The sequence below is a fragment of the Malus sylvestris genome, chromosome 16, assembly GCF_916048215.2.
Source record: "Malus sylvestris chromosome 16, drMalSylv7.2, whole genome shotgun sequence".
Classification (NCBI taxonomy): domain Eukaryota; kingdom Viridiplantae; phylum Streptophyta; class Magnoliopsida; order Rosales; family Rosaceae; genus Malus; species Malus sylvestris.
Window position 1 is genome coordinate 2,455,946 of NC_062275.1, and position 18,482 is coordinate 2,474,427.

General features: G+C 39.2%; 1 protein-coding gene, 1 long non-coding RNA gene and 1 pseudogene across 2 annotated transcripts; 2 read left to right on the forward strand and 1 right to left on the reverse strand.

The window, feature by feature from the left end:
- The first annotated feature begins 2,980 nt into the window (after positions 1–2,980).
- Positions 2,981–5,405, forward strand: LOC126608792 (LEAF RUST 10 DISEASE-RESISTANCE LOCUS RECEPTOR-LIKE PROTEIN KINASE-like 2.1). The gene is made up of 3 exons (XM_050276792.1): positions 2,981–3,845; positions 3,970–4,002; positions 4,218–5,405. The coding sequence occupies exons 1-3, from the start codon at positions 3,176–3,178 to the stop codon at positions 5,330–5,332; spliced, it is 1,818 nt and encodes a 605-aa protein (XP_050132749.1). The 5' UTR covers positions 2,981–3,175; the 3' UTR covers positions 5,333–5,405.
- Positions 5,406–6,231: 826 nt separating this feature from the next.
- Positions 6,232–7,221, reverse strand: LOC126607770 (F-box protein At3g56470-like; annotated as a pseudogene).
- Positions 7,222–15,983: 8,762 nt separating this feature from the next.
- On the forward strand, positions 15,984–17,628 carry LOC126608829 (uncharacterized). Its single transcript, XR_007617982.1, has 5 exons — positions 15,984–16,035; positions 16,707–16,752; positions 16,954–17,025; positions 17,112–17,191; positions 17,336–17,628. It is a non-coding gene; the product is annotated as an uncharacterized LOC126608829 (long non-coding RNA).
- The last annotated feature ends 854 nt before the right edge of the window (positions 17,629–18,482 follow it).

Sequence of the window (18,482 nt, forward strand, 5' to 3'; positions counted from 1 at the left end):
GCACTTTTCGTTTCGAGTAGATCTAGTGGCGTACAACACATTTTGTATGGATAATATTGTTCCATTTTGTAACATAATCTTGGCTTTCCCTGAGCCTTCAATCACATCTAATTGGCCTGATATTGTTGTTACCTTTACTTTTGTAAACATCAAGTTTGAGAAATACTTTCAATCTCGAAGTATTGTATGCGTTGTTGCGCAGTCTGCAAGACAGATATCTCCGCCATTTCTCATGTTATGAGAATGATCATAGTTTTTATCCATGCTCTCTGAGTAAGAAAATCAGATTTAAAAGCAAGTTATAACAAGAAATTTACATACTACTTTTATTGAATCTGAAATGCTAGTTTTACACAACAAGTTCAGCATAATAAAAGTACATCAAACATAAACGATTTAGTCAGACCGGTATACTTCATTCTCCATTTCCATAATGAAGTCTGAAACATCTATGTGGGTTGTGTCCAATTGCCCTGATAAATCAAACACTGGATCAGGTATATCCATTGGTTTAGCCTGGTCGAGAAAATTGGTCTCGACACCCTTCTCCTTGAATGAGGCTTGATACAGCTCCACCAGATGTTTTAGGGTACGACAAGTGCGCGCCCAATGCCCATTGCCACCACACCTATGGCAGGCTTATTCAGAGTTCCTGGGAGCATTGTTCATGTGAGCTTTACCTTTGTGGCGATTCACATTTTTAAAGCTCGGGCCTGAATTATGCCTCGGAACCTGGTTATGAAACTGACCACCATGGTTCTTGCTTTTCCTATTCCATCAACCTCGCTTATGGCCACGTCCTCGTTTATGATTATTGCCACCAAAGGATGTGGCGTTCACTTCGAGGGAAGCATCATTCACTTCTGGGAATGGTGCAGATCCAGTAGGTCGAGAATTATGGTTTTTCATTAGGAGCTCATTGTTCTGTTCAGCTACCAGGATCACAGATATCAGCTGGTTGTATTCAGTGTAGCCTCACGCTCTATACTGTTGCTGCATGAGCACGTTAGAGACATGAAATGTGCTGAAAGTCTTTTCCAGCAATATTTCCTCAGTAATAGTATCCCCACAGAGCTTCATCTGAGATGTAATTTTGAACAACGTAGAATTGTACTCAACCACTGACTTGAAATCCTGGATCCTTAGGTGAGTCCATTCATAGCGAGCTCTTGGAAGAATCATCGTTGTCTGGTGATTGTATCTACTTCTCAAAGCCTGCCAGAGAGGTAACGGATCTTCAACCGTTAAGTACTCACTCTTTAGTGCCTCATCAAGATGGCGACGAATAAAAATCATAGCCTTCGTCCGGTCTTGAGAGGATGAGTTGTTCTCTGCCCTGCTGGTATCTCCAGGATTCCCTGCTTCCAAATGGATCTTGGTATCCAGTACCCATGTAAGGTAATTCTTCCCGGTAATGTCCAGGGCAACATATTCAAGCTTTGCCAAGTTTGCCATTTTCTTTTCTGAAAGAAAAATGAGATGTGTAAGAACTTGCAACAATATGTATTCCTGGAGAAATATAGTGTTAGAACTTCTGATTCTTACAATTTTTTTTTTCAATTTGATCTTCAGGCTAAAATGATAAGCACTCGAAACTTCTGGCTCGAGATTTTCAGGGTGAATGAGGAGGGTGATTGTACCGCACCATTCTCATTGAAATAATGTAACATAGAATGGACGATTATTCCATATCACTCAAGTAGCAGGAAAAATTTAAATACGCATAGCAGTGTGGGTGATTATACCGCACCACCTAAAATTGCAATGAAATTAAACTGTAGGTAAATTAAATATGCAGGGTAGGGCGGGTGATTATACCGCTCCACCTAAAATTTGCAGTAAAATAAAATCTATAATTCAAGATAGGCGATGATACCGCACCATCTTGGATTGCAGTAAGATGAAATTTGCAGTTCAAGATGTGCGATTGTACCGCACCATTTTGGATTGCAGTAAAAATAAATACTGGGTTAGTAATCAATATCTATACTAAACAAGAAATCAAAGATGTATGTAACTGTTCGTTGGAGAACTAGAAGCAGGCATGGAGCAAACAGTTCGTCGTGAGGGTATACCACGCAGTTGAGGCAGAGGAAAAAGATGAACAGTAAAAACCTTAGAGGAAACATTTTTTCTTTCGGCGAAGAGGAATGAGAAATAGTTATATTTAGAGACTCGTGCTGATAACGTGTTATAAATATGTAAAAGTTAGATGGATAACCTTTTAGATAGGTGCAAAGCAGATGTAAAATATCACACTAAAACTAAAGCTCAAGTGAATGACAAATAAAAGATGGAGGAATGAATGATATTATTGATCCTTTTGTTCTGATCTGTATTCTCTGTATCTTCTCTCTGTATATACATCGATGGCAGTAGGAGTACTTTATTTATAGAGCGATTCCATATGAGAAATTCTTAAAGTTTGAAATTTACAACATTTTGTTTCCAAAGTCTTCATCATATTTGTGTAGATATTGACAAAGAACTTATGTGGGCATTCATCAGCTAATGTTTTCAACTGCCAATATTGACTGCCAATGGTTTCAACAAGAAAAAGATTTTAAGAAGAAATTTAAATAGAGCCATGCCCTCTACATATTTATTTTTACTTTTCACACGAACCCATTTAAACCGGTGGAGAAAATGGCAGTCACAAACGACCAAATTTGTCATGACGTTTTACTAAATTAAATTCCAACGTTAGTACTGTTACTAGGAGATGCTTTTCAGGCTTTCAGCTTTGAAGCTGTTCAGTGATCAGGCAAATAAGTAGACCCACAAGCAAGACGGAACGGAACATGTTTCACTACGCAACGAGTGAAGAACACTGAACACTCAACTCAATCCTTTCCGTAATCAGTGGGGTTCGGAGTAGTTGCAAGGATTTTTGAATGTTATCTTTTAAGAGTCAAGGGGTCAAAGTCTTTCTGGTGCTTGTCAGTGGGGAAGTTGAGAAGTCTTCCGGTCTCCAGTCAAACAACGTGTACATGGTTAGTTCCCACAAGTCTTCCAGTCTCCCAAATTCCAAGTGAACAGGGGTGTTACTATATTGCAAACAAAGAATTCTCAACCTCTACAAGTTATCACTCTTGTTCTGAATTAGAGGAGTAGATCTTCTTATTCTTCTTCCTTTGCGGCGCTTTCTTCTTGTTGATCAGTTGGGAATTCTCGGATGGCTCCGGTGGCTTTGTTTATTCTCTCCGTTCTTGCTCACCTTGTGGTTCTGCACTCTGCTGAAGCCAAACATTGTTCAGTCCAATTCTGCAGCTCAGCAGGCAACATCAGCTTCCCCTTCAAAAGCACGGGAGATCCTCCTGAATGCGGATTGTTCACAGTCGATTGTTCAGACCCCGAACGGCCAAGAATCCAATTGAAAGGGGGAGGATACTGGCATGAATTCCAAGGCTCTTTAGCGTCCACTTCGATTTTTATCAAAGACAGAGACCTTGCCGGCCGCTTAGAAAAGGATCACTGCAACGACGGAGCTTTCGACGAATTGAGTCTTCCCAGCGCTTCTCCTATCCCTGGAGTATCATTATCCACACTCAACCTTACCCTTATCAAATGCAACATCTTGGACAAAAATTCTTCTACACAACCTAAGGATGGCTGCGGAAATGCTTACCATACTTACTATATCAATTCATCTAACAATAATTTACCTAACCCTCTGCCACCAAGGTGTGAAACCATGCAGGTCCCCATGCGTCCGTCTCAACCCAACATGTCCTCTTCATTGACAGCTGAGTTTTACCTCCACGTGTCAGCACCAGAATGTTTTCAATGCACTGAAAGCAAAGGTGAATGCCTGGTTCTAGAGGGAAAATTTAAATGCGCCAAAGGTATACACATTTACATGACCTTTCTTTCTTTCTCTGACGTGCGATAATCCGATTCCTTTATTTATGCCACTTCTATTTTCTGTGATTTAGCTAACAGCAGTTTTCTTTGCAATTCATGTTGCAGGAGATAAGCAGTTGAATTTGAAGCTAGGACTAGGTAAGATTGATATCTCTGCATTTAAATATCTAATTGCTATGCATACTCATCTAGGACAAGTGCTAGAACCAAAGGATGGAAATCAATCATTCCCCAATCCCTCTGGATTACTTTTCGAAGAATCACGGAATGAGCAAGCGTTTGAACACATTGGCAAAGTCCATTAATTGCTCTGCATAACATACCTTCAATCAAATTTAACTCTCCCTTAACAGTTGGTGCAGCATCTGTTATCATCGTTCTAGTTGTTGTCTGCTGTTTCTTTTGGAAGAAGCGTATCCAAAAACATCAAATTGTTGAGGCCTTTCTAAGGAGCTATGGGCCGCTTCAAGTTCAAAGGCATAGCTATTCGGAGGTCAAGAAAATGACCAACTCCTTCAAAGAAAAATTAGGACAAGGAGGCTATGGTGCTGTTTACAAAGGAAAATTAAAGGACGGCCGTCTTGTAGCAGTGAAGGTCTTGACCCAACTAAAAGGAGATGGAGAAGAATTTATGAATGAAGTGGCAGCCATTAGTCGAACTTCCCATGTCAACATCGTCTCCTTGTTGGGCTACTGTTTTGAGGGTTCGAAGAGGGCTCTGATCTATGAATTCATGCCTAATGGATCGCTCGAGAAGTTCATATTTGATGCAAGTACTCCCAAGAATGATCATCATCACTTGGGATGGGAAACTCTGGATCAAATTTCACTTGGTATTGCTCAAGGATTGGAGTACTTACATCGTGGTTGCAACACACGAATTTTGCATTTCGACATCAAGCCTCACAACATTCTTCTTAGTGAAAAGTTCATCCCAAAAATCTCGGATTTTGGCCTTGCCAAAATATGCAGCATGAACGAGAGCATTGTGTCGATGTTGGGAGCTAGAGGTACACCAGGTTACATTGCTCCAGAAGTATTTTCTAGAAACTTTGGAAAGGTCTCGCATAAGTCTGATGTGTACAGCTACGGAATGATGCTTTCGAAGATGGTTGGAGGAAAAAAGAACATCGACACTGAAGCTGAAAATACAAGTGAAATATATTTTCCGCATTGGATTTACCAGCGTCTTGAACGGGACGAAGAGCTTGGTATGCAGAGTGTTACAAACGAGGAAGACAAAGTAAGAGCGAGGAAGATGATCATAGTGAGCTTGTGGTGTATACAAACTGATCCTTCAAATCGGCCATCGATGAAGGAAGTGATAGATATGTTGGAAGGGAGTGTTGATTCGTTGCATATACCACCCAAGCCTTACTTGTCTTCTCTTCCAAAATCCCCGGCAGATTCGTCTTCTCCTCCAAAATCCCCGGCAGATTCTTCTACTACATTGGTATCAATGCAGTAGAAACCCTGTATTTTACTTGAACGAATCTATGCTTTCTGAGGCAATCTAAATAATGAAGTATGCATTTCATTTTTGTTTTGTTTTTTCTATATATGAATGAATCAACACAGTAGGAGTGTCACTCCTATTACCCCTCCGGCAATCATATATATATATATATATATATATATATATATATATATATATATATATATATATATTCAACACAAAATGTGTGAAACATTTGCATTTCTGGCTCAGGCCAGTGGACTAGGATAGTGTGCCCGCTTCATGCATCTTGTGAAGCCACGTGATTCTATTCTAACAAACAGTGAAGAGAATTGAAGCTGTGTTGAATTTCGGAGTTTTTGCAGCACCTTTGAAAATGAGTGGATAGGCCATAGGCGGTACCCCATTACTTGAAAAATAACTCTATGGTGATGCTGGATGAATTTCCAAGCGACAAACATATTGCGGGGTGGTTTGGGAGTGAGGTGCTTAAAAAAAAAGCATCCATGAAAAAAAGCTGTGATGGTTTTAGGTGTTTGGTAAACTGAAAAAAAAATGGCTTATTTTGGAAGCTGCTGTGAGAATAGGCTGAAATCAAAGGAAAAAGCTGAAGCTGCTATTTGTAGCTTTGGAAAACTGACTTTTTTTCAAAGCACACGGAGCTACAGTGCTCCTTTAATGAAAATACCCACTATCAGACTGCTTTTTTTTTTTCAAAAGCACTTTTACAAAAAAGTTTACCAAACACTCTGCTGATTTTTTTCACAGCCGCTTATTCTCACAGCACAGCTGCTTATTCTCACAACAGCTTTTTTTCAAAGCACAGCAATACCAAACCAGCCCTGCATATGATCAACTTAACCAAAATTATCGATGCACGCCGCCAATATGATTAAAATAAAATTCCGATTTTAGACCTTAGCTTTTGAAATGAACAAAAAATGTGATGTAACGGAATATGTCTGATTCAAAAGTGATTGGTTGAATCCTAGAAATACTATTTGATCGCCCAAATCATGTACCCTCTTCCATGCCATCCGGCTGAAATCCAGTTTATATGCTTTGAAATCATGTGTTTCAAGAACAGCATCAGGTTCGGGGCTATAAAACCTACAAACAAGTAGAAGCTCTCCACAAGATTCCACAAGATACTTCAATACACTGATTTTCCTGCTCCTCGGACATTTTTACTTAATGGCTATCTGTTTTTATCTCATGATCATCCTCTGTTCTGATGGCAGCAAGCACATTAGCAACCTTAATCTTCAAAATGCTATAATCACTGCTTAGAAGATAGAAACTTCCATCTGAGAAGACAGCGTCCTCAAACGGCTCACCGTCTAGCTTATGTTTAAGCCATGATTGAGCTCCGCGGACCCAAAATGCAAGCTCCCGGTGTTGACTATGAACAAGCATGCAAACAAAGTTTTCGACATAAGGAAGCGCAGAGAGAACCATCTTGTGATAAAAATTCCATGTTTTGGGAAGATCAGTTTTCTTCCTAGAGAATGGATTCAACAAGCGAATGTCAAGGTTTTAACAATCGACTTCTTTCGCTAGAATCAACCAATCTTGATATGATCCCCAACAGTATATTCCAATAGCCTGAGGAAGCACTATCTCCCAATCTTGATTCTGTAATATGCTAAGACAAGTCCACAAGTCCTTACATGTCTGCCTCTGTGGCCAGAAGTCATGAGCCACGGGACACCACGCCGTTGCCAACAAGAAAGTTCCTGTCCAATAACGTTTCTCCAAGCTCTGCAAACATCATTAACAGAGATACAATCAATCAGAGGCAGTCGCTCAAGGATAATCTCAAGTATACTCTGAGCCAGCTCTTCCCAATCCACATTCGTAAACTTCTGCTTCTTCCGCCTTTTATTTCTCCTTCAATCCATCAAAGCTCTATGACTCTACAGATAGCAAATAGTAGTGTAAATACAACGTCAAAAAAGTGTAAAAATTACAGCACTAACATTCAAATTCGATGCATAACAGATGTGGATAGAAAGATCATACATTTTGTGAAGGCAAATAACTCCCTTGCTACCTTGTAACATGCCTCTTATCAGTTCAAAATCAAATTAGAAAAAACTTTCTACATAATCTTTAAATGTTTACAGGTAAATCTCAAAAATTGGGATGCCATTGTTTGACTACAGCAGTAGTAATTGTTCCTCGGAGTCTAGCACTGGACGCAAACAAATAAAATGATTCCCGAACAAATACAAGCACAGACACAAACAATCAAAACCTGAATTGGAATAACAAAATGATTGCCAAGAGATAAAATCGTTAGGTCCCAACTCGAAGAGAATGCAAGCTTTTATATTTTATAAGAGATCTCTGCAAGAAGGATGCTGTATATTATCAACATTCTCAATTTCTGAGTTAAACCCATTACTTTAGTAAAGAAGGCTTTTCAATTGCACTGTTCAAATGAACAGTGTTTGAAGCCGAATTTCACTTTTTTTACAAAATTGCCACCGCCCCTTCACTGCTGTTCAGATTGGAATTTTTATTTATTTACGAAATTGCCACCGCACTGTGGACGCGTCAATCATCGTGCAATTTCTTCCTCTCTCATCAGATATCTCGCTCTCATTTCATTTCATCATCTTTTCAGAAAAAAAGTTAAAACCTGGCCACTCAAATTTCTCTCAAACCGAGTCGTCCCTCATCTTTCTTCACTCCTCTTTCCTCTTCTCTCGACAGTAGCACTTGATCATGTTATGATCACAACTCAGAACCTTAACTCAGACCTGCAAGTATGTAACAATGGAGGATGGAGGAATACAGAGAAGAGTTAGAGAGAGAAGAGTTTTTTTTTTTAAATATATTTCTTTTGAATATTTGTTCTGCCTTTTCTTTCACAAGTGGCTACATATATGGTTCCCCAAAACTCTCAAAGCTAGCTGGCATGACTACTTACAAAACAACTTCTTATTTAATTGCTAAACTATGATTAAGATAATCACAATTATAACATTGCCTCGCCCTTCAATTAAACCTTGTCCTCAAGGTTGCTGTTAAAACTTGAATCCTGAAAATTTTGCAGTGAACTCATCATAATCTTCCCAAGTAGATTCTTCAACGTTCTTGTCCTTCCACTGAATAAGCAGTTGAACCCCAGCTGCATTGTTCTTCTTGTAAACCCTTCTTTGTAGCACTGCCACAGGTTCTTGAGTTTGTAGTCCATAATCAGTCACTAGTGGTAACAGTGGCACAAGATTAACATCAGGACCCACATGTTTCTTCAAGCAACTAACATGGAAGACGGGATGTATCTTGGAGGTCTCAGGAAGCTTTAGCTTGTAAGCCACACTACCAATTTTCTCTAATACTTCAAAGGGCCCATAGAACTTTGGGTGAAGTTTGTGGAATGCATGAGTTGCTAATTACTGCAGCTGGTAGGGAATAAGCTTCAAGTGGACCCAATCTCCCACCTCAAATGTTCTCTCACTCCTGTTTTTATCCGCATGTACCTTCATTCTGTTTTGAGCAATGATCAGATTGGTTTTGAGCATTGTCAACATTTTGTCTCTTGTCATCAGTCCTTGTTCAACACTCTCCAGTTTAGCAGAACCAAGCTCATAAGAGGCAATGTGTGGAGGAAGGTAGCCATATACAATTTCGAAAGGTGTGAACTTGGACGCATTGTGAAATGAAGTGTTGTAACTCCATTCAGCCCAAGGAGGCCACTGGAGCCACTTCTTGGGTTGGCAGCTAGTGAAGCATCTCAGATAGGTTTCTAAACATCTGTTGACAACCTCCGTCTGTCCATCACTTTGTGGGTGATAACCCGAACTCATGCATAACTTTGATCCATGTAGTCTAAAAAACCCCCTCCAAAAGGCACTAAGGAAAATAGGATCCCTGTCACTCACCATGGTCAGTGGCATGCCATGCAACTTGAAAATGTTTTCCACAAATTCTTGTGCTACCATGCTAGCAGTATATGGGTGCCCCAATGCTATGAAATGCCCATACTTAGAGAGCCTATCCACCACCACTAGAACGATTGACTTCCCCTTGCATAGAGGCAATCCACAGATGAAATCCATACTTATATCTGTCCAGGCTTGTTGTGGAATTGGAAGAGGCTGCAGTAACCCAGGTGGTGATATTGTTTCATACTTATTCTGTTGACAAGCCTTGCATTCAGCCACCCAAGCTTTTATATCTTTTTTCATCCCAACCCAATAAAAGCCTCTTTTCAATCTTTGGTACGTCTTCAATACCCCTTCATGACCTGTTGTGGGAGTAGAGTGATACTCCTAAAAAACTTTTCTCCTCCAGCTAGAATCAACTCCCAATACAATCCTATACTTGTATTTCAAGAAGCCATTATCCAGGTGATACTTAGTAGCAGTGATAGTAGTTCTAGGATCTTGACTTGTACCGCTACTTCTTGTTTCTTTGATCTAACCCACGGATCCTGTTCCAAATCTCTCATGAAGTCATCCAACCACCCAAAATAGGGATAAGTAACAGCCAGTAATTCTCCCTTCTCCTCTAAAGGTAGCTCAGAAATGGGTGGTGACCCTGGAACCCGAGAAAGAGCATCTACCACAATGTTTTCCTTACCATGTCTATATTGCACCTTATAATCAAATCCCAACAGTTTGGACACCCATTTTTGTTGGAATAGGGTGTTGGGTTCTTTGACTCAAGAAATATTTCATACTGTTATGGTCTGTTTTGATAATGAAATGGCGCCCTTGTAAGTAGTTTTGCCATTTTTTTACTGCATAAACGATGGCAATTAGCTCCCTTTCACAAGTTGACAATGCCTGATTTCTTGGACCTAAAGCTTGGCTAACAAAGGCAATAGGCCTCCCATGCTGCTGCAAAATTGCTCCAATACCTAAACCCGAAGCATCACACTTAACTATAAATGGTTCTGCAAAGTTGGGTAGGGCTAGCAATTGGGGTGAAGTCATGGCTTGCTTCAATTTCTGGAATGTTGCCTCAGTTGCTTCTGATCACATGAACTCCTCACTTCCAGTGAGTTTGTACAAGGGCTGGCAGATTTTGCCATATCCAGATACAAATTTTCTGTAGTAACCCAAAAAATCCCCTTAACTCCTTCACATTCTTAGGAGCAGGCCACTCCAATATAGCTTGGATTTTTGCAGGATCCGCAGAGACTCCCTCACAGGATACCATATGGCCAAGGTATTCCACCTGGTGCTGCCTAAAAGAACACTTTTGTTTCTTGACAAACAATTGATGTTGTTGCAATAATTCTAGAGTTTTTCCCAAATGTACCAGGTGTTCCTCCCACGACTTACTGTATATCAATATGTCGTCAAAGAACACAAGGATAAACTTTCGTAGGTAAGGTTTAAAAATGTCATTCATGAGGCTTTGAAATGTTGCAGGGGCATTAGTGAGGCCAAAAGGCATAACTAGGAACTCATAATGGCCCTCATGAGTTCGAAAAGCTATTTTTTCAATGTCATCCTTATGCATTCGAATTTGGTGATAGCCGGACCTTAGATCAAGCTTTGAGAAATAACGAGCTCCATATAATTCATCCAAAAGATCATCAATCAGTGGAATCGGATACTTATCCTTGATTGTGAGTCTGTTTAATTCCCTGTAGTCGATGCATAACCTCTATGTCCCTTCTTTTTTCTTCACCAACAGCACAGGGACTGAGAATGGACTGTGACTAGGCCTGATGAACCCTACTTTTAGAAGTTCCTGCACTGCTTTCTCAATTTCATCTTTCTGTGCAGGGCCATAATGGTAAGGCCTAATGCTTGGAGGCTTAGACCCTTGGAAAAGCGGAATTTTGTGATCATGTGCTCTATGTAGAGGCAACTGTGAAGGAATCTGAAACACTTCATCAAATCTCATTAAGACTGCTTGTAACTCTTCCCTTTGTTGAGCACTAAGGGTGCTAGTATCCTTTGGTGTATACTCCAATGAATACAATAAAACTCCCAAATTAGAAGCATAGATTTCCTTGTTGAGCTGCTGCAATGACGTTTCCTGGACAGCTAGCTATGGTGGTGTACCATGGGACAGTTTGAACTTGTTTTGGCCCACTTGAAACTCCATTGTGAGTAATTGAAAATCCCAGAGTACGGGACTCACAGTAGACAACCATTGCACTCCCAACACCAAGTCACACCCTCCCTAAAGGCAATGCAAACAAATCAGTGTGACAGTGGTATCCTCCCAATTCCAACGGAATGTGTCTACAACAACCCTGACTTTTGATTTTTCCGCCATCTGCTATCATTACTTCAAATGGTTTGGTTGTTTGTAAAGACCACCCCAATTTCTTAGTGAACCTAGAATCAATAAAATTGTGGGTACTACTCGAGTCGAGGAGGATTCACACGGGTTGGCCTTTAACACTACCCAAAACCTTCATAGTTTGTAGGAAGCGCTTAGCATTCATGCCATAAAATGCACATTCACTCAGTGTCATTCCTTGCAACTCAGCTTGCACAGCCTCGTCATTCTCCTCACACAATTCTCCATCATCACACACATCTAACAAAAGCAACTGTTTATGCGTGCATTTATGCCCCATGACCCATTTCTCAGGGCAAAACCAACATTCCCCCTGGTCTTTCTTTCTCTGTACTTCCTCAGGAGTGAGCTTACGATATGGTAAATTGGTAGTTTTAGGTCGGGGTGGCATGATGGGCAGTGGAGTGACCTTAGTTGCAGGTATAGTTCTAGGATTGTGGAAACGCAGCGCATAAAGTTTAGCATCAACCTGAACAACTATAGTCTATAAAGATAGCATCATGGACGGACGCAGGCCTCAATAATTTGACATCATAAACCAATTCCCTTTTTAAACCCCCAAGGAAACAACTCTTGAGGAGGGCAGGACCAACACCGGAAGCACGATTAGCAAGCCTACGAAATTCAGTCACATATTCCTTCAGAGTACTCATTTGGCGCAACTTAAATAATGACTCGATACAATCCTCGAACTCAGAGGGTCCAAACTCCCTACATAGTGCACTGGTAAATTCCTCCCAAGTAGGAGTAGTGAATAAGCAATTGCGCCATTTGAACCACTGCATCGCCTCATGCTCTAAGTAGAAGGAGGCTGTAAGGACCTTCTGTGGATCTGGAGTGTTGTAACAAGCAAAATATTGCTCAGCCTTGTAGATCCAAGTGATAGGATCATCGCCATCGGAAAAGCGGGGAAAATCCACCCGTTGCTGCCACTGAAGTTTAGGCGGCCCTCCCCCGGGCTCAAATTGATCACGACGAGGGTGTCGAGGAGTCTCCAAAAGACGGAGATCAGCATCATCCGTGATGGGAACTTGTGGGGGAACAGGATCGACGGTGATTGGAGCGATATGGGAAGATCCGGCACCACCGACCAAGGACTGCTCACGTCGGAGTTGCTCGAAGGAGTAAGCTAACTTAGCATCGAAGTCAGCAGTGATCGCGGCCGAGAGGTCGGCGTTCGTGGCGGCGATGGAATTGCGAAGAAGGTTGGGGAGATCCGCCAAGGTAGCTTCAACGGCAGTGAGACGGTCATCCATGGTTGTTAAACGAGTCGTCAGAGCGTGACGGGGCATACAAGAGGGAATCGAGGATCGAGCAGGATGATACCAATTGTTATGATCACAACTCAAAACCTTAACTCAAACCTGCAAGTATGTAACAATGGAGGATGGAGGAATACAGAGAAGAGCTTGAGAGATAAGAGTTCTTTTTTTTTTTTAATATATTTCTTTTGAATATTCGTTCTGCCTTTTCTTTCACAAGTGGCTACATATATGGTTTCCTAAAACTCTCAAAGCTAGCTGGCATGACTAATTACAAAACAACTTCTTATTTAATTGCTAAACTATGATTAAGATAATCACAATTATAACATATCACTTCGGTTGGGAGAGTAGGTGGGTTTGCAGAGGAGTGACAGGGAGTGGGTCTAGGGTTTCAGGAAGGGGTTTGAGGTAGAGAGAGAGTGATTTGGGGTAGAGAGGTTAGACTGGTGCACGATTCACCCTTGATTTGGGGAATCGTTGCATGGACAAGGAGATGGGGAGAAATGTCGGGGTAAAGTTGAAGGGAACCCGCGTGCGGAGAAATGGGGTGAGAGCGGTATGGGCTGGTGGGTGGGTAATTTTGCTTCCCTTTGATTCAAAAGGTAAGCTTTCTTTCAATTCCTAGGTTACTGTTCAAATAATCCTAGGTTTTAACTGTTAATGATTTTTGCTGATAAATTAGGGTTTCTTGCATTGTATTTTTCTGTAGTTAGGTGTATGAGACCGTTGCATGTAATTTGCTACATTCACAAGTGAATTAATAGGAATTCACATATTAATTTATTGCACAAATTGCACATGCGTACTTAAGTTTGCACGGGCAAACAACAGCAACTGTTGTGGTTTTTTTTAATTCTTTGCATATGAATGCATGTCTTTTTTAATCATGGCTCAGATTAGGGGTGGGTTCGGTACGGTTACCGTACCAAACCTCTTGTATCAATTACCATATCAAATTTTCGGTTTGGTAAAATCTATTACCATTACCGTACCAAATTTTCGGTATACCGAAGTTCGGTTGGCATGGTAATTGCCATTTTGTTTTTGGACAAAATCTGTTTTTGTTTTTTTAACCCAATTCAAGGGAAAAACATTTTTTTGTACCTTTATCTCATACATTATAGATTAAATTCATCTATTATTCATCATTCACAATTCACACACATAATAATTCAAAAGATGCATCAAGATTCATCATGAAAATTAAGCTTACAATCCAAATAGAAGTTACGAATCAAAACAAATAGAAGTTAACAATCCAAATAGAAATTAAACTTTCAAACCAAATGAAAGTTGGAAGTAAACTTCAAAAAGGAGAATTCATTGATCAGTTATTCAAGCTTAAGATGTCGAAGCTTTTTGAGGAGACATTGAACTTGTAGAATATTGAGTTTGTGTCAAGCCTACATTACAAACAAAGAAAACATATTAATTAGTAGTAAGAAGAATTAAAGTTGAAAACCATTTAATAACAAATTTACTAAAAAAATTAAAGCATATATTTCTTGTTTTCTCTTCTTCCATTTTCTTGTAAAATTGAAGCATATCTTCCATTGGTTCCTTGTAGAAGTTTACTTCATCTGCCCTAAGCCAACCTACGCACTAGTGCCTCCATTATTTTAGAATATAATGATACCCTAAAGGGTCCACAACCCTCCTCCCTAGGCTAAATGCATTTTCACTAGCAAAAGTAGAAGTGGCGGTTACAAAGATATTTTGGCTATTTGTGAAAGAATTAGGAATTCTTTTGTATTTAATTTCCACAATTTCAAGAGATCAAAGTCACCAACAACAATGCTAATATAAGTAGGGTTTTATTTTCAAATTATTGGAATATTATAAATATGTGTTATATAATTATCTATTATATAATTTATAAATTATATATTATATTGTATTTTCGGTATGGTATGGTAATACTGTGGTAATGATATCCATTACCAATACCGTACCATGAAATTTCGGTACGGTACCATACCGTACTATTACCGATTGGTACGAAAAATTTGGCACAAAATCGGTATGGCACGGTTGACAATTCGGTTGGCACGGCAATTTGGCAAAAAAATCCACCCCTAGCTCAGATGGTCAGATATATTTATTTTTTTGTACCTCTGGGCCCACTGTGAACGAAAATTATACTACTGTTTGATATAGATGTAGTATAATATATTGATTTTCAGGGATTGCATGGTTTTATCTGGCTGAGAAAATGCCTTTGCCATCACTCTGTAGGTATAATTTCTTTTAGGCAAGGCAATATAACTATGACATTCAGAAAATGGTTGAAGAGGCAACACTGTAATATCTTATTAGTTCCTTTATTAGTTTGATTCGAATTTAATAAATTTGTATAATGTAGAGTAGAAATCTCAAACTTCTTATATGAATGATGTTTGCGTGATGTAGAGAAGGGGCTGACCTTTGAATTCGGGCTGTTGCTGGATTGGCAGGTAAAATTTGAAACTTCTTCTATGAATGTTTGTTTATTTCATGCTTTCGTGTTTCTTATGTGTGCCTTTCTCTGCAATATGTATGTGAAGATTTACTGGGTGAGGGAGGTATGGGTATGGGTTTTTAGGGCCGGTCTCTAGGGAGGTGGTCTGGTGTCGGTGCCTTCGCAGGGTGGGGACGTGATATGGGGGAGAGAGGAGAGAGGGTTGGTTGCAGAGAGAGTGGGGGCGTGATTTGGGGGAGATAGGGGAGGGGGTTGGTTGCAAAGAGATGGGTGAGGGCGGGTGCACGATTAGGGGGACAGAAAGAGAGTTGATTGGGTGCATGGTTTGAGGGTTGGGTTGAGAGAACGAGTATGTTGGCTGCATTGAGGGTGGGGTTGAGGGATTGTATCTCTCCCTTTCTGTCACCTCTATTCTTCTTCCATTTTCCCTTTCCTTCCATTTGGGATTGTGTTGGCGGTTTTCTTTGTAGCCGCGATTTTACTTATGGTTTTTTAATTTGGCTGTAGCACTGTGTATGCAGTTAAATGACGATGTTGTATCTCATACGCACGAAATGATTTATTAAGTGTGTTGTATCTACTGTATATGCAAAACAGATTGCTAGCTAATCTTATTGTTATTAACTCTTCCCTTTACTTTTCGATTTCTGTTATGATGTGCAGGGTATTGAATTTAGGAGAAAGCTTGCATGAAAACTCTTTTTGCGTAATGTTCATGTGTGAGTCCTTTGAAGTTTTCCTTGAAGTGTTTTTATATTCTCATTCACTTTGTTTTATTGCTAGGAAATTCTGAGTGGAAAGAAGTTCAAAGAAAAATACTCAAGCAAAATTACATTTGATCTACAAGTGGTTGGACTGACATATTTCTTAAACAATGAAGGCGTGAAATATAAGTCGACAATTACAGTTTCTGTTTTCATGTCAAACAAATCTGTGTCACATATATTATGCCATTGTTGACATATTTTCTTCTGTTGTTGTCAACCATGCTTTTATGTTACATCAAGAAAAATCTATTATAATTGGGAACCACCTATATCGGTTCTTGGATGATGATCCAATTGTATCTTATTCATGGTTCGGATAGTTATTCAGAATAGGAAGGGATGACCGAGTTGAGTTCATGAATGACAGTAGGTTGGGTTAATTATGCTTTGGCAGGTGTTTTCTTTGACTTAATGTCAATTAATTGACGTTTATCATAGCCTCAATGTGCATGTGCAGATGCCTTTTATTTTTTCAATTGATGCTTTAGCAGTTTCTATTATCTATTTTTTGGGGTATAAATCGTATCTATCATTTCAAAATACATGTTCTTCATGACAATCTATGGTATTTATAAAATAATTCATGTTAGAGTAATTTTTTTTTTCCTTTCCCTTCACTGCAGTCCCGGCAAAAAGCACTCGCAGACTTGCAGCAGATGCACTATGCACGTAAGTAAAACATTTTACTATCATGTCTTTCTTGGTTAGTGATTATGGTATATCTGATTGATCTGAATGTCAATTGTGTGGTTTGTGTTCCTGGGTTTATGCTTAGTGCCGTGTATTTTCTATATGTACAATTTTCTCTTTCAGTTTCTATTGTTTTTCGTTTTTTTTGAGGTATGTATACTATCGATGTTCTTATTGTAGCTTGAGAAGTTGAGTGATATGTAGTGCCAACATGAGTCACAGTCGAAGTTCATTACAGAGGCTTGGCAACAGGTACACCACAAATTACCGTACTTTCTACTAACACTCTATTGTTTTTTCTTAGTAAATTTTCTCTATTTTCAAATATTTGAATGTAGGTGAGTACTAAAATTGACATATGCTGATGGATATTATTTGCTGGAATGTGAACATGCCAAGTTGTTTGAGTACTTGCAAGGTATGTCATTTTCTCAAGCTCGAAGAGAGACAATACATCATGTTGCTTTGTGCTAATTAATTTCTGTTTCTGCAGGTGAAGTTGAGTCTGGGTTGGAAGCAATACATCATGTTGCTTTGTGCTAATTAATTTCTGTTTTTGCAGGTGAAGCTGAGTCTGGGTAGGAACGGCTTCATCAATGTGCAGAAAATGAGCTATAAGATTTCGCACAAAAGATTTCAATGAGTTACACACAAAACTTGCCGGATTGACCCGGTTGCGTTCCACTAAAGATATTACACTACTTTTCTGATTGGATAAGTTGACTCAGGTTACATGATATAACTTTTCAGTTTATTAATACTAACATATTAGTTTTGCTAAGTGGGAGTGCCATAAGTGAAGTTTTATAGAAATGATGAATGGGCCAATCTGAAATACCAAATTTCAGCTGATAAATGAACTCTACTACTGCATGTACTCATCTTTTTTATTTGTTGGGTTTTTTTTTTTTTTTATTTCATTTTTTGCTGCAATGTTGGTTTTGCAAATAACTGAACTTTATCTTATCTATAGGTCTATACGCATGTAGTTTTTCTCTTTTTTTGGTCTCAAGTATTTGGTTCGTTTTATTTAACAATCTTTTGGAATATAGAGAATCTTTGCACCACCCTTCTTATTCCTGCATTTTCTGAAAATTTGGCATTGAGATGTTAGTCAAAGGTGTCTCATGGGAACCACAGATTGCTCGAAACTATCTCAAAGAAGTGGAGATATTTGTTATGTAGCTTTAGAGTATGCCAACCATGAAGCTAAGAAAAATGGTGCGGAAATTGGCTGTTTGTTATTGATGAGGTATAATCCAATAGCCAATAAGTTTGCTCCTATATTTGACACTTCAAATATGGCTAGAACTGATGTTACTATTTCTGTTCATTTTTACAGAAGGAAGGGTTTTTCATTCTTCATTTCTTGCTATATTATCTTGGGTTGTGCAAACCATTCTTTATAGGAGACCCCTTCATATATATTAGTTAATTCTTGCTAATATTTGTGCAAACTGTTTTTGTTATGTTGAAGTTGAAACCTTTTTTAAGGGTTGTAAATAGATTTCCCGCCACTCATCTTTTGGCACTTATCAATAGCAGAATCTAGAGTTGCAGAAACCCCATTTTTAATGAATATTATATTTAGTTGATAATTAATTGATGATTAATCTATTCCATTGTGCATTATTTGATCGCCAAATACTTTGAATATTCATTAGCAAAAGATATAGGGTTCACTATTTAATGAATAGAATTTTGATGGT